General features: G+C 44.5%; 1 protein-coding gene across 11 annotated transcripts in view; it reads left to right on the forward strand.

Annotated features, from left to right (window-relative positions):
• NCOR1 (nuclear receptor corepressor 1) overlaps positions 1-17,431 on the forward strand; it is a 193,511-nt gene that overhangs the window by 58,020 nt on the left and 118,060 nt on the right. For all 11 annotated transcript variants that reach the window (XM_056559210.1, XM_056559218.1, XM_056559214.1 and 8 more), the window contains exons 4-8: positions 809-998; positions 2,736-2,915; positions 3,795-3,908; positions 12,654-12,710; positions 16,625-16,677. In XM_056559210.1, coding sequence (XP_056415185.1) covers positions 809-998; positions 2,736-2,915; positions 3,795-3,908; positions 12,654-12,710; positions 16,625-16,677 — 594 coding nt within the window. The remainder of the gene's footprint in view (positions 1-808; positions 999-2,735; positions 2,916-3,794; positions 3,909-12,653; positions 12,711-16,624; positions 16,678-17,431) is intronic.

Below are 17,431 nucleotides of genomic sequence, written 5' to 3' on the forward strand. Positions count from 1 at the left end.
CTTATAAAATAGCCAGCCAACCACTTAGCCTGAAGCTAAGCAGAAATGTGCTTTTTTTCAGAATGTTAAACCGCTACTAGTAATGCAGATCACTTGGTAGCCGCACAGTGAATAAATATTGGTTTAGAAATGATCTCGCTTGATACATTTTTAAACCTGGAACTTATCACAAACTCAAAAAAAAAAAAAAAAAGATTCCCCCTTTTATTTATCTAACATACCTCAACCTCACCAATGTCTGCTGAACCTGGCTACTAACAGGAAGTTACTGAGAATCCATATTTGCAGTCATATTATTAAAGCTAGTAATAAAAAATAAAGGGGTACCTCCCCTATCCAAAGGTTAGAGGATAAGAAGTCTGATCACGGGGTCCTGCAGCTGGGACCCCTGCGATCTCTGTGCAGCACCCTGCGTTCGTTAAGAACGCTGGGTGCGGGCGCCTGGGTTAGAGACTTCATAGCCACACCCCCTCAATGCAAGTCTATGGGAGGGGGCATGGCATCCACCATGCCCCCTCCCATAGACTTGCATTGAGGGGGGGTGGCGTAATGTCACAATAGGCGTTGCCATGACATCACGACCCCCGCCTCTCGCACCAAGCGTTCGGAACAAAATGTTTCAAATGCTGGGGCAACGGACTACCCCTTTTAAAGGGGTTACCACATCAGTACCATCTTGTCCATATACTCCATTATGCCATATGGCCATCAACACAAAGGTAGTACCTACCAAACCACATTATTGCTTCTTTTGGTCTTTGTGTATAAGAAATGTGCAGTATTTTTCATGGTTACAATGATATTTCAGGCCACAGGATAGGCGATCAGGATATGATCAGCAGTACCATTCCGGTGGGCAGGGTGACCATGACATGCTGGAATCAAAGAGACCTCGGCTGGAACACGTTGACTCTCACTACAAAGTTTCTGCTGCTTCTGTGGTTCCTCTTGTATCAACCATCCAGGAGGGCCTTCGAACACAAGGGGATATTAAAAAGGTAGGCACCAGCTTATCCTGAGTCTGTGCTATTGGATGCCGTTGTGATGCTACATTGGGCATTTAGCAGTACGTAGTCTTAATATCCTATTAGTTTTAGGAGTCCATTTGTTTGTCTTAATGCTTCCTTCTATCTTTTGCCTTCAGACTGCTAAAGGGGTATTCTGTCGTTTTTAAAACTTATTTTATTTAAATATATCCCCCGAAGATATATAACTAACTAATATAGTGTTGTCACAAGTTGTACGTGCATCAGTTTGTTTTTGCTAGAAATTACTCCTGACTGGAAGTTATGTAGTCCTTTCATCTTCACTGTGGTGTTGTCTTCAGCTCCCTGGCCCCTCCCACTCTCCAACGCATCATCCTCTATCTCAGGAAAGATGACTTGATCTTGTACCTGAGCTCTGGCTCCGCCCCCTGAGTGAGGTCATCACCTCTTATTAACCCCTACAGCCCAAATCACCACCTTTCCCAGACCACAGAGCCTTAATATATATTTGTTTTCCCTTGTGGGAGGAATGTAAAAGTTTATTTGGACTTTTAGAAAAGCATGAGTATTATTTATACCATGTTGGCTTGTGCTAAACAATGCCACTGGCAAAGGAGCAGACAGGCAATGAGTACAGCAGCTCCAGGCTGTGTAAGGGTGTGTTCACACATGGCAGGTTTGTTTAAAGAAATTTCTCCCCTCAAAAACTGTTCCATTTATCTAAATGGGAATATTTGGGAACTGGACTGTTGCAGAAATTTCTACTTGTCTACCAAAGAGCCAGACAATATGTAGCAGCTCTGGCTGGAATTCTGTGGAAGGGGGAGTGGGATGAGGATGAGGGAATAGATGAGGAAAATCATTGCATTATGGAAATTGTAGTGTTGTTGGGAAGGGATCGACCGATTATCGGTTTGACCGATCTTCACGATTTTGGACATTATCGGTATCTGCAATTACCTTGCCGATAATGCCCCAGATTATTCGTGTCGGCCCTAAAAAATCAATATTGGTTGATCCCTACTATTGGGTGAAAGGTACACATCCACAAGACAAATGTTTTGTGGTTCTAAAACTAGGACGGCAAGATAACCAATGCTTTATGCTTCTGCAGCATTTTATTTTTGTACCTAATGTCTGATTATCCCTTTTAAAGGGGTACTCCGCCCCTAGACATCTTATCCACAGGATAGAGAATAAGATGTCTGATCACGGGTGGCCCACTGCTTCCATCTCTGGTGCTGCACCCCAGACATCCAGTGCACAGAGGGAACTTCGCTCCGTGCCGGATGACTGGCGATGCGGGGTGGAGGCTTGTGACGTCACGGCCCCTCCCCGCTCGTGATGTCGTGGCCACGCCCCCTCGATGCAAGTCTATGGGAGGAGGTGTGCCCCTCCCATAGACTTGCATTGAGGGGGCGTGGCCACGACATCACGAGCGGGAAGGGGCCATGACTTCACGAACCTCCTACACTGCACCGACGCTCTAAACAAACGCTGGGTGCAGCAGAGAGATTACAGGGGGGTCCCCAGCAGCGGGACCCCCGCAATCAGACATCTTATCCCCTATCCTTTGGATAGGGGATAAGATGTCTTGGGGCAGAGTACCCCTTAAACTTATTTGTTCGTAGTAATGGCATCTGTACTCCGCAGTTCATCTACCGTAGTAAACATACTACATTAATTGTATGCGTGGCATGTAAAGGCTATGTTTTGTTCATTACGTGTAACCGTCGTTTGATTTTAAAGGAACAAGGACTGTCTGGCAAACATGAGGCTCCCTCACCCACCGTGGCTGGCCAACCCAATGATGACCAGGATGCATCTCCCTCCAAACTGTCTAAAGAAGAGTTAATACAAAGTATGGACAGAGTCGACAGAGAAATAGCAAAAGTTGAACAACAGATTCTGAAGCTTAAGAAAAAACAGGTATGCATTGAATCCGTATTTGGTAACAAACATAATCTAGTGACAGCCACCAAATAGAAAGATGTATTACTTTGTTTTTGTACCCGTTGGACTGTACCACGCTCTCTGCCCACCGGCTGCTGAGTGACAGCTATCTGACTATACCCTTTATGAGGAGATGTGTGGGCAGAGGAGGAGAATCCTTTTAAAGGCGTACTCCACTGGTAATTGTTCCGAACGCTGTTTTCCTGCTGTGGTGGTCTGCCACGCCCCTCGTGATGTCATGGCCTCGCCCCTCAATGCAAGTCTATGGGAGGGGGCGTGATTACTTACCCCCTCCCAGACTTACTTTGAGGGGGCGTGGCCGTGACATCACGAGGGGCGTGGCCGACCACCACAGCAGGAAAACAGCATTTGGAACATTTACCTCCAAATGCAGGCCAGTGGAGTACCCCTTTAAATGAGACTGACATATGGGTGACTTTCTCTATAGCAGTGGTCTCCAAATTTTGGCACTCCAGCTGTAGTGTCCTTTACCACACATACGCATGTTTGTAACAAGACGTGAAAGTGCGTATATGTGAGGGAAATGACTGTATTTAGGCCATTAAAGTCAATAGGATTCATACCTGTCCCTGCATGTATACGTCACCATCCCATTTGGACATGTTGCCTACCAACGTTTTATGGAAGGAACCATTTGTAGCCTGAACTTGGCCTATTGTTCGACAACAAATGTTTGTTTTTTTCCTTTCTTTTTTTTTTAATGTTATGTCGCTGTGCACATCTCCGACCAAAATCCAGGAATGTGAACAAACTGTTGCTTCGCCATGTGACTGGATGCTGATTGGAGTTTTTACCTTGTATGATGGAGAATTCTTTTTTTCTTGTGTAACTTAGCAACAGCTTGAAGAAGAAGCAGCCAAACCTCCAGAGCCTGAGAAGCCAGTCTCCCCTCCACCTGTGGAACAGAAACATCGCAGCATAGTCCAAATCATCTATGATGAGAACCGGGTAAGTAGACTTATAGCTTGTATGGTATATCCCACTACTATGAAGAAGAGAGAGGAGGGGTAACAAATCAGACAAGGAGGCTAGGGGGAAAATCTTTTTTGGGGGGGAATCCATAAGGATACTAGTCAATATGTCCTTTGCCATTATCCAATTCAACTTGGATTTAACCAAATATATGGGAATGGGATGAGGTTTTCAGCACGTGGCTATGGCACTATTGGTGGCCAAAAATATAAGAAGAATAAGTTTCCCCTCTAGAGGAATCTAGTATCAGGGCATTAGAAGGGTTGGTTCCGGTTGCTTCTGGAGTTTAACTTTTGGTACGGAATAAATTAATGATATAGAGGAATCCAAAAGCGTCTCTTACCGGGAAACATAGTGTCATGATTCTGGCATCTATGAAGGCATACAGGAGATGCAAAGGAAAACGTCTTAGCTACTCTGTTGGGGACTAAATACCATCTAAGAAATATTTTCCAGCCCACCTTCTGCAAGTTAACATTATTGGAGAATTTTGAAGTAGTCATTTAAGCCCATTTCCTTGGTTTTAGATCGCAGGTTTTTTTTTCTGGTGGTTTTTGGAAAAAAGCCACTGCAGTTTGTGAGCCAGGGATAAAGCCCACCTTGTCCGGGAAGGTATAAGAGGAGAGGGAAGGGTTAATGTGCAAAGCCAAAATTTTGGTTAGCGATTACATATCCATATTAATCAGGGTAAATGGCTCCAAAGCCATCCAGACAAAGGATGTTAGCCGATTTTGTGGACTTAATGGCCAAAGACTCCTATTTCTGGAAAATCTCCTCAGGTCAAATTTGCTCTGGTAAAAAAAAAAGCAGACGCCTGATCACAAGTTTAAGGAGCGAGGAATAAAAGGATTGAAAATATCTTGCAAAGTCATGCATAACATCTTTTAGATATTGTGAAAGAGGACCATCCTGTAGATGAAGTCAAGGAACTGCTCCAGATATAGTCTAAGGCATTGTTTCCCAACCAGGGTGCCTCCAGATGTTGGAAAACTACAACTCCCAGCATGCCTGGACAGCCGAATGCTGGGATTTGTAGTTTTGCAACACCTGGAGGCACCCTGGTTGGAAAACACTGGTCTAGTGGTAGGACGCCTGGCCTAAAGGGTGCCTGGCTTATCGCCTTGTGAATTAAAACGATATCCTGATATTCTATGCTCTGATTGTTAAAGGGATTGTCCGCTGCCCTTCCTTACTGATTGTTAAAGGGGTTGTGCGCTGCCCTTCCTTAAGTTCATTACTCCGAACGCTGTGTGCGGGCTTCCGTGTTCGCGGCCACCAGATGTCACGCCCGGCCCCCTCGTGACGTCACGCCCGCCCCCTCAATTAAAGTCTATGGGAAGGGGACGCGACTGATGACGTCACGAGGGGGCCGGGCGTGATGTCACGTCCGGCGGCCGCGAACACGGAAGCCCGCACGCAGTATTCGGAGTAATGAACTTCCGGACGCTGCGTGCGGAGCTCCGAAAGGAAGGGCAGCGCACAACCCCTTTTAAAGCTAGGTTGAGATCCGCATGCACTTTCTTTAAAGGATTATCCAGAGATAGAAAGAAACAGAGTTAATCTCTTCCAAAGACAGCACCATCCCTGTCTTTGGGTTGTGTTTGGTATTACAACTTGGCTCCATTCACCTAAATGGAACTAAGCTGCAATTCCACACACAACCTGATGGCAGTGGTGGTGCTTTTTTTGGAAGAGATTAAAGGGGTTCTCCAGCATAAGGTGATTTTAGTACGTACCTGGCAGACAGTAATGGACATGCTTAGGAAGGATCTGTGCTTGTCTTGGGGCTAAATGGCTATGTTTTGAGATTACCATAATACTGTGGCTAGCTTTTTGTGAACTGGTATTTCCTGTTAGTTTCCTTCTTTGCCTACAAATCCCATAATTCCATTTTCCTCCCTCCCACTCATCAGCCACCCCACCCACTGAAACATAAATGAGCTGCACCGATTCAAAAGACCTGTGTGCTTCAATCATGGTGCCTACAGCTGTTGAAAAAATACAAATTGTAGAATGATCTCTCTTCCACCAAGCGATCCCTCCACTCATTGAAGCAGACAGGCTCTCTGTTATCAGCTGACTAGTGAGTCAGGTCTCGGCCGCATTGCAACCTGGGAAAAATCTGAGACAGCAGTCATTTTGTATGCTGGTAAAAATAAATATTGGGGTGAAAATCACAGAAGAATTGTGAGAAAACCATCACACACAGGTACAGACACTATATTATGAACTACACTCACTTTACAGCCCCTGTAGCATAGTCAAATAAAAAAAATCCTGGAATACCCCTTTAACCCCTTAGGGACTCAGCCTACTTTCACCTTAAGGACTCATCAAATTTTCGTTTTTTCATTTTTGTTTTTCCTCCTTCCCTTCTAAAAATCATAACACGTTCAATTTTGCGCCTACGGACCCATATAAGGGCTTTTTTTTTGCGTCACCAATTGTACTTTGTAATTTGACATCACATATTTTATAATATAACCTGCGGCCAAACCAATAAAAAAAATATTTGTGGGGTGAAATAAAAAGAAAGCCATTTTGTAACTTTTGGGGGCTCCATTTCTACGCTGTGCACTTTTTGGTAAAAAATGTCACCTTATCTTTATTCTGTAGGTCCATACGGTTACAAGGATAACTAGTTTATAAAGATTTTATTTTAATACTTAAAAAAAATTATAAACTACATGCACCAGAATTAGTATGTTTAAAATTGGCATCTTCTGACCCCTCTAACTTTTTTTTATTTTTCCGTGTATAGGGTGGTTTGAGGGCTCATTTTTTTTTTTTTTTTGTGCCGTCTTCTGTAGTTTTTTATCAGTACCATTTCCTTTTTTTTCATGGGTCTTTTTGTTTGCTTTTTATTAATATTTTTTATGGTATATGAAGTGATCAAAAATGCAAAATTTTTGGACTTTGGTCATTTTTTTTACGTGTACGCCATAGCGTGTGGTTTAGCTAACCTTAAATGTTAATAGTTCGGACATTTACGCATGCGGCGGTACCACGTATGATTATTTTTATTCTTAATTACATTATTTTCTTTAAAAAATGGGAAAATGGGGGTGAGTTAAACTTTTAATAGGGAACAGGTTCATGAACTTTTATTACATCCCCCCCCCCCCCATAGGAGGCTAAAACATACAATCTTCTGATTGCATACACTGATCAATGCTATGCCATTGCATAGCGTTAATCAGTGTAACCGGAACTCTTCTGCTTTAGCCTGCGCAGTAAATTGCTGATCAGATGACGGAGAAGCAGGTGAGTACCCTCCAATCGTCCGGTAAGCTGATCGGGACATTGCGATGTTAGCGCGATAGTCCCGATCAGCTCCGCTGAGCTACCGGGATTCTTTTACTTTAGACGCAGCAATCAACTCCACGATAACTATATGTGATCTATGCTAGAATATGTGTGGTGGAGAGGCGTTGACAGTATAGTCTTGGATTGTGGGATTATGATTCCACCAGGTGTCAGTGAGATCATGTTTAAAAGCTTAGCTAGGTGAAGACCCTGGGCAGAGGAAGCCTTAAAGGGGAACTCTGGTGGAAACAAGTAGAAAACTAATGTTTTCAGATAAACTGGTGGCTGAAAGTTAAACAGATTTGTAAATTACTTCTATTAAAAAATCTTAATCCTTCCAGTACTTATTAGCTGCTGTATAAAACAGAGACATTTTTGAATTTCTTTTCTGTCTGACAACAGTTCTCTCTGCTGATACCTCTGTCCATCTCAGGAACTTTCCAGATTAGAATCCTAACCCAATAGAAAACCTCTCCTGCTCTGGACAGTTCCTGACACAGACAAAGGTATCAGCAGAGAACATTTTGGTCAGGCTGGAAATAACTTCACAAATTTCTTTGTAGTATACAGCAGCTAATATGTACTGGAAGGATTAAGATTTTTTAATAGAAGTAATTTACAAATCTGTATAATTTTCTGGAGCCAGTTGATAGAGATTAGATGGATGGATAGATAGTAGAGCAGAAAACTCGGGCAGCACAATATGTTGAATGGTGGTGCTAGCTGGATAGCCCGGTCACAGGTTCCAATAAACCCAATAGAGAGAAAACAGCAGCACTCCAAAGTTTCTGTGTATAACTTGTGGCTTTATTCACCAAACATCACAGGATGCGACGTTTCAGCCGTCTCGCACGGCCTTTGTCAAGCAGTGACTAGTACAAAATGCTGAGTATATATAGGGTACAAGAGATACAGGATTGGGGGAAATTAATTAGTGATAGTTAACATGCAAATATTACAAATCATAAGATCATATGTTACAGATCATACAAATCCCACTGCAACCTATTATTGAGACCTGCTGCATATGACAAAAAGTGAAAAAAAACAACAGTGTAAATCAAGTCCGATTTGTGTATAATCAATAATCCATATTCGAGTGTAGGTGATGATCAAATACCTTACGTCTCAGGGGAGGCGGAGCTGCGGCGCACCTTTTTCACACTGTATTCCTATTCCACGCCACTGTATTCTCCTCGTGGTGCACTGTGTATAGATACCGACCGGAACTTCCGGTCGTCTCGTGGATATGACATCATGTAAACAATTCCATGTGTGCCCTTGCACATGCGTCCTCACATTGAGCTCTTGGACGTGCGCTATCTTGGAATCTGGCACCGCCCTTGCTGTCATTCTCCGTGGCATCTGCAGATATAGCTTAATACCGGATATACCGGCGCAGCGTGGGGGTGGAGGTGGAGGTGTGTCCACTTACTAGGAGCGATATTCCTCAGGAGCAGGAAACCCGATCCCCTGGACATCCCCGGCATTTGGTCCCTGGCGGGTATATCCCAACGGATGACAGCTGACCGGTTCGCTCTCACTCTGGGTCACTCCTTTACGTCCACTTGCCCATCTTTGCATATGGCTCTCTGCAGTTCTGGTGGCTTATGTCGCAGGGTGGGCACATTCTTTTCCAAGATGATGGACGGGTCACACAGAAGACAAAAAATAAGTAAAAAATAAAATAAATAATAAAGAATGCGAAATCCAGTGTTACTTATTCAGTGCGCCGCGGCACGCCTCCAACCTATGCGAAAAAGAGCAATTAATAAATTTGTACAATACTACACTCTTACATCAGAGGATAGGCAGTAGGAAAACTTGGGGTGACTTCAAACAGAGATATTCTACAGAGGCAATATTATATATATTCACTTATTATTCATTATATTCCATATTATACGTTATAAATTACAGATATTATGGTTAATCTTAAACTCAACGTTCAAGCCATTAGGCTTCAGGGATTTCAAGGTGTATATCCACTTAGGGTCACACATCTCAAAAGAAGAGAACTTAAGTGGATATACACCTTGAAATCCCTGAAGCCTAATGGCTTGAACGTTGAGTTTAAGATTAACCATAATATCTGTAATTTATAATGTATAATATGGAATATAATGAATAATAAGTGAATATATATAATATTGCCTCTGTAGAATATCTCTGTTTGAAGTCACCCCAAGTTTTCCTACTGCCTATCCTCTGATGTAAGAGTGTAGTATTGTACAAATGTATTAATTGCACTTTTTCGCATAGGTTGGAGGCGTGCCGCGGCGCACTGAATAAGTAACACTGGATTTCGCATTCTTTATAATTTTTTATAATTTGTTATTTTTTACTTATTTTTTGTCTTCTGTGTGACCCGTCCATCTTGGAAAAGAATGTGCCCACCCTGCGACATAAGCCACCAGAACTGCAGAGAGCCATATGCAAAGATGGGCAAATGGATGCAAAGGAGTGACCCAGAGTGAGAGCGAACCGGTCAGCTGTCATCCGTTGGGATATACCCGCCAGGGACCAAATGCCGGGATGTCCAGGGGATCGGGTTTCCTGCTCCTAGTAAGTGGACACACCTCCACCCCACACTGCGCCGGAATATCCGGTATTAAGCTATATCTGCAGATGCCACGGAGAATGACAGCAAGGGCGGTGCCAGATTCAAAGATGGTGCACGTCCAAGAGCTCAATGTGAGGGCGCAAGGGCACACATGGAATTGTTTACATGGTGTCATATCGGAAGTTCCGGTCGGTATCTATACACAGTGCACCACGAGGAGAATACAGTGGCGTGGAATAGGAATACAGTGTGAAAAAGGTGCGCCGCAGCTCCGCCTCCCCTGAGACGTAAGGTATTTGATCATCACCTACACTCGAATATGGATTATTGATTATACACAAATCGGACTTGATTTACACTGTGTTGTTTTTTTCACTTTTTGTCATATGCAGCAGGTCTCTATAATAGGTTGCAGTGGGATTTGTATGACCTGTAACATATGATCTTATGATTTGTAATATTTGCATGTTAACTATCACTAATTAATTTCCCCCAATCCTGTATCTCTTGTACCCTATATATACTCAGCATTTTGTACTAGTCACTGCTTGACAAAGGCCGTGCGAGACGGCTGAAACGTCGCATCCTGTGATGTTTGGTGAATAAAGCCACAAGTTATACACAGAAACTTTGGAGTGCTGCTGTTTTCTCTATTAGATAGATAGATAGATAGATAGATAGATACATAGATACATAGATAGATAGGTTAGAATAGATAGGTTAGAATAGATAGATTGATCAAAGTTTTCCACCGGAGACAACCTTTAAGTCCGCCTGTGCTAGGTTCCTTTTTAATCAAAGCAATGCTTCGAAACAAGATTTTAGTCACCCCTTGTCACTTAGGAGCCCTCCATTTCAGGAAGGATAACAGATAGATGTCATGGAAAAAGTGGAGCTGGATATTTTTTGGCGCATAATAAGAGACAAATGTAACCAGTCAAGAATTGTACCCGATATCCACAAGAAATGACCTTTTATGTCTTGGACAACGCTATGCAACATTAAAAAGAAAATGTATTGGAGAAGCAAATGGCCGCACCTTTCTTTTACTCTGGAGAAGATGTGAAAAAATCGGGAAACCATCATTGTAGATAGGTAGGAGCTGAGTCAGTGGAGAAAGGTCTCTTGCAAAAAGTGCACCTTTGCTCCTAAAGACCGGTATTGGTGAAAATTGTGGGATAGTACCTTGAAGGAAGCGGCACTGGATGTGGTTATGAGCATTCTAGATGAGACACCAATGGAGTACCTCTAGGATGTAAAAAATATAGTTATCAAATTACAAATCAGGAAAACAATGTAGGAGAATGAGGGAATACAAATAGGGAAGGCAAACAAAAGATACAGAAGGTGAAGGGAAGACAAAACGCGCAAGTGAAACCCGGAAAGTACAAGTCTATAAAAACGAAGGAAAGAAGCCAAATGGCCCTAATGGGAACACACAGTCAAAGCGGATGTATTTTGTGCAGTTTTAAATTAATTTGAATTATGAGACCATTTACATGATATTTCAGTTCACCAGGATGATGGGTACATATTTAATCTAGGGCCTTATGTTGCTGGTGCTAGGGCTGTGATTAGAGTAAATTGGATTACGAACCTGTATCTATGCCAAAGTGTTCGTGCCTACATAGTGGTAATTATGCATCTTCACAATGATAGTGGTGGCTCATTTGTCAGTGCAGTATTGTGTGGTTGGGTTACAGCTGCTATCTGACAATGATTTCACAGTTAATTTGATAGTAGTATATGTGAATTTGGGGTTTAGACTTTTGGTCTACATTTTAAGGGTGTATTCAGACATACACTGTGTTCAGTCATTTAGTTTACGTTGAAATCTGCAGCATAACATCCTGTGCATGGGAAACTGTACATGAGGTTAGACCAGTGTTTCCCAACCAGGGTGCCTCCAGCTGTTGCAAAACTACAGCTCCCAGCATGCCCGGACAGCCATAGGCTGTCCGGGCATTCTGGGAGTTGTAGTTTTGCAACAGCTGCAGGCACCCTGGTTGGGAAACACTGGATTAGACCATATACGTGTGATTTTCAACATTTCTTAGGCTGAAGTCGAGATTGTTTCTTGTATAACAAAGTACCCAACAAATGTGATAATGGGAGATGCAAAAACATGATCGTTCATAATTTGAAAACAGATTTGTTTTGTTCTTGGTGACTGGTTTTTCCTTGAGCCTATGGCTTGCAGACATAACTCTACCCTGAAGATTAAAGGAGTACTCCAGCGTAAAATAACTTATCCCCTATCCAAAGAACAGGGGATAAGTTATAGATCGTGGGGGTCCGAGCACTGGGGCCCCCGGGATCTCCTGGACGGGGCCGCGGGCAGTCTGCCGGAAGTGAAGTTTCATCCCCAGCAGAAAGCCGCGGCAGACACTCCCCCTCCATGTATCTCTATGTGATTCATGGAAGGGGGCGTGTCGGCCGCCGCGTCATGCGGGGACAGAACGCCCCCTTTCCTGTATATTGCCGCGGCCCCGTACCGAAGATCGCGGGGGTCCCAGTGCTCGGACCCCCTGCGATCTATAACTTATCCCCTGTCCTTCGGATAGGGGATAAGTTATTTTGCACAATAGAAGGGCATGCGGCATTACCTGCTGAGTCAAACTTTTTGTGTGGACTAAAGAGTGAGTCCAATGTAGACCAATGCTGATGTGGTTTGGATCAAACAAGGTTCTCATGCCATGAGTAAGCACCTTGTTTGATCCGAAATGCCTCACTGTTTTTTTTATGGTGGCTGTTTTTTATTTCATTTTATTTATTTATTTTTTGTTAAGAAGTTAGCTCTGTTTTTCTTATTCTGGATAACCCTTTTAAGCATCAAAACTATTGTCTTTCAGAAAAAAGCAGAGGAAGCCCATAAGATTTTAGAAGGTCTAGGCCCAAAAGTAGAGCTGGTAAGTAACGTCTGATTATTTTTGGGTAATGTACTTTTACTACTACCACTGACTGCTGCAATGTTTATGGTTTTAGATTTTAGATTGAAATTGTTCTTGTCTTGGTTCAGAAAAATCTGTGTATAGACCTCCTCAAATACCTTTTTACGGTGTATTAATGTGTACAGTAGCCTGTGCATATTTGGTGCACCTGATTTTAAGTTGCAGATTTAATGCCGTGTTAAGTCATCTGGTTTACATTTAAAAATCTGTAGTATCAAATATGCGCAGGATACTATACGTGTGAATAGACCCTTAAAGGGGCACTCCTCCCCTAGACATCTTATCCAAAGAATAGGGGATAAGGTGTCTGATCGCAGGGGTCCGGCCTCAGGGACCTCCCGCGATCTCAGTGCAGCACCCGGCTTTCTAAACATTCTGTTCAGAACTTGGCGCGTTTGGTCGTGACGCTATGCACACCCCCCCCCCCCATTCAGGTCTATGGGAGGGGGCGTGACGAATGACATGAATGCCACCCGCACCAAGCGTTCTGAACAGTGTGTTCAGAACGCCAACTGCTGCACGGAGATCGCAGGGGGTCCCAGAGGCCGGACCCCACGATCAGACATCTAGGAGAGGAGTCCCCCCTTAATTTACATTGTGTGAAGAGTTATTTTTTCATGCAGTAGAGAACCTGCTGACTTATATAGCTAAAAACTTTAGGTGATTGTACTTTAAAGAGGACCCGCGGCCCCTCCTGATGTGCCTGTTTAATTATTCTATTCACTACATCTAAAGCATCACTTAAAGCTCTGGGTTGTGCCCTATCTCTGTTGTTCTTACTCACGGAGTAGCCACCCGATTGTAACCAGCTGGGGAGTGTGTCCCTACTCTGATTATCCAGTCAAAGCTCACAGCGCCAGGTAGTGTAGAGCAGTGTTTCCCAACCAGGGTGCCTCCAGCTATGGAAAACTACAACTCCCAGCATACCTAGACAGCCGAATGCAGTCTGATAGTTTTGCAACAGCTGGAGGCACCCTGGTGGGGAAACACTGGTGCAGAGTGACACTCAAACTCATAATGCCCGCTTGGCTATTTAGTCATACATTTGTAGTAACCGTAACAGGGCTATGGCGCAACACAGACCTATAAGAAAATCTGCTCCAGAATCACATGTATTTACAGGTCCTATTTAAAGTAGAAAATGTTTATTTTAAATTATTTTGGTCCACAAAACTTTTGATAAAAAGTCAGAAATCAAGCGCATAATAGCACCAATGATTTCCTAGTATTTCCCCAAAACAGTAACCTATCCACATGCAGTGCTTTGTTCTCCTCAATATCAGAATAACGGAATCCCTTTATGTTAGCAGATGATCTCACCAGACAGACCAGAGGCTCAATGGCCAATGCAAAGAGCAATAGCGACAGGGGGCCCCCCTGCTGTGTGCCTCATTGCTGCTCGAAAAGGTTGGATAGCTTACCGTTCACGCTAATCCGAGCCATCAGATTCTGGTACAATAAGTGGATGTAGGACATAAATTTAGGCCCCAAACAATCCCCCCCCCTTAAAGGGATACTCTGCCCCTAGACATCTCATCCCCTATCCAAAGGAATAAGATGTCTGATTGCGGGGGTCCCGCCACTTGGAGCCCCCAAGATCTCTCTTGCAGCACGAAGTGAACTTCGCTCAGTGCCTTTATAATGGGCTATACAGGGAGTCTGGGTATCGTGACATCATGGCCCTGCCCCTCGTGACGTCACGCCCTGCCCCCTCAATGCAAGTCTATGGGAGGGGGTGTGGCATCCACCACGCCCTCTCCCATAGACTTTGATTGAGGGGTGGGGCATAAAATCACGAGGGGTCATGATGTCACGATCCTCCGGCCCCTACATCGCCAGTCATCAAGCACTGAGCAAAGTTCACTCCATGCAGCAGATTATAGGGGTGCCGCAAGAGAGATCGCGGGGGTCCCCAGCTTCGGGACACCTGCGATCAGACATCTTATCCCCTATCCTTTGGATAGGGGATAAGAGGTCTAGGGATGGAGTATCCCTTTAACTTTAAACAGATAATTCCACTCAATGATGTCAAAATCTTTGGCAGCATAGCATCATCTGCAAATTAAGATCGACCTAGAAAATATTTATGATAGACTTATCCGGCATAAAGACGGTTGGATCCCCATGAACCAAGATGACCTTCACCAGCCGGTTTGCAAGTGCCCGAACCTGCAGTCTAACATCTGAGCAGAATAGAGAGATTTGTCTGTAGTGCTCTGCATGAAACTGGTCTTTACCGGACATAGGAAGGAACAGTACTATCGTCTCGAGCACCGAGCAAAGGAGGAAGCCCTCAAGTACCGCAGACTCGGGCACCTGCCACAGCAGGACACCCCGAAAACCTTTACACACCCTAACCAGAAAGTCTGTTTCAGTATGGAAGCATCACTTTTAAGATAATTGCAATGAACAGTCATATGTGCGTCTGGCTTTTAAGTGTTTTCTTCAGGCTGCTTTTTTATTGCTAATGTGCAATTTAACAAATTCAGCATGCTTTTAGACCAGCTCTGTAATTTGCTGCGCTTTAACGGTAAAACTGTACTTTTAGTTTTTGGTATTTACATAAGAATGATGAGTGTAAAATACAGAGTACAAAATTAAGTCTCTTGAACTCCAGTTTTATTCATTTTTATAAGTGATTGGCCGAAGCTTTATCTCTGACTTGGACATAAGGAGTACATAGTACCGTATTTATCGGCGTATAACACGCACTTTTTAGGCTAAAATTTTTAGCCTAAAGTCTGTGTGCGTGTTATACGCCGATACACCCCCAGGAAAGGCAGGGGGAGAGAGGCCGTCGCTGCCCGCTTCTCTCCCCCTGCCTTTCCTGGGGTCTAGAGCGCTGCTGTCGGCCCTTTTCACCCCCTGGTTATCGGCGCCGCTGCCCGTTCTGTCCCCCTGACTATCGGTGCCGGCGCCGATAGCCAGCGGGAGAGAAGCGGCGCCGACAGCCAGGGGGAGAGAAGGGGCAGCGGCACCCATTGCCGGCGCCGCTGCCCCGTTGCCTCCCCCCATCCCCGGTGGCATAATTACCTGAGTCCGGTCCGCGCTGCTCCGCTGCTCCAGGCCTCCGTCGTGCGTCCCCGGCGTCATTGCTATGCGCTGAACGGCGCGGCGCATGACGTCAGAGCGCCGCGCCGTGCATAGCAACGACGCTGGGGACGCACGACGGAGGCCTGGAGCAGCGGAGCAGTGCGGACCGGACTCAGGTAATTATGACACCGGGGATGGGGGGAAGGCAACGGGGCAGCGGCGCCGGCAATGGGTGCCGCTTCCCCTTCTCTCCCCCTGGCTGTCGGCGGGCAGCGACGGCCTCTCTCCCCCTGCCTTTCCTGGGGGTATATCGGGGTATACACGCGCACACACGCACCCTCATTTTTTCATGGATATTTGGGTAAAAAACTTTTTTTACCCAAATATCCTTGGTAAAATGAGGGTGCGTGTTATAGGCCGGTGCGTGGTATACCCCGATAAATATGGTAATTGCTGCTTCTGTTCTGCTTTACACTCTGCAGGGCACAGCTCTCTATCGTTAGCTAAGGTGTAATGCAGTGTTCCCCCAACCAGGGCGCCTCCAGCTTTTGCAAAACTACAACTCCCAGCATGCTCAGACAGCCAAAGGCTGTCCGAGCATGCTGGGAGTTGTAGTTTTGCAACAGCTGGAGGCGCCTTGGTTGGGGAACACTGGTGTAATGTCATCTTGTGTACTTTCCATGACCTTAAACATGAAAACATATGTTCAGATTGGCCTTCATAAGTAGTGAAGTCTTCTCTGGCTATCATTCATTTGACTGTTTCACTTGCACAGTGTCTCAGATCTTTACCAATCTGTAATCCTTGTTTTTATAACCATGTTATTTTCCTTTTTGTAGCCGCTTTATAACCAGCCTTCCGACACAAAGGTTTATCATGAGAACATCAAGACGTAAGTATATCAGGATGCCATTGTCACAGCATTTTGTAAGGAGAAAATACATCTCTGGGTTTTTAAAGGAAAACATTCACCCGCACTATAACCCGATACACAGAGTTATAGTGCGGGTTAACAGGAGTCTGATGCAGGGTCTCGAACTGCTATACTTACCTGCAGTCCAGAGCCCTGCTCCTCCAAAGGTCCCTCTCTTCCAGCATTGACTTGAGCTTTGAGGCGGGCCCACCAGCTGGATTTAAATATTCATAAGCGCTGGTCACGTGAGCGCTCGTGCCTACTGAGCGCTCACGTGACCGGCGCTTATGAATGTTTATTTAAATCTAGCCGGCGGGCTCGCCTCAAAGCGCAAGTCAATGCTGGAAGAGGGGCACCTTTGGAGGACTCCGGACTGCAGGTAAGTATAGCAGTCCGAGACCCCGCATCGGTCTCCTGTTCACCCGCACTATAACTCTGTGTATTGGGTTATAGTGCGGGTGAACGGGTGACTGTTTTCCTTTAATGGTGTATCGTAATGAAAGTCTAATAGTTGGTCTGTGTATAATGGTCCCTCAAATCCTAACATGTATTTTAGGGAATAGAGGTTTTCGAAAACAATGTACGATTAAAACATTTCTCTGCCTCAGCCAGATAACTGCAATGCAGATGCTTCATACCACTTGCTGTTATGTATTGGTTCCCCCTTTTATTCACACTTTACTGGCATCATGAACCCAAATATTGACCTCTCTGGAAGGTTTTTACCTTTTAA

This window comes from Hyla sarda, chromosome 2 (assembly GCF_029499605.1).
Source record: "Hyla sarda isolate aHylSar1 chromosome 2, aHylSar1.hap1, whole genome shotgun sequence".
Lineage (NCBI taxonomy): Eukaryota > Metazoa > Chordata > Amphibia > Anura > Hylidae > Hyla > Hyla sarda.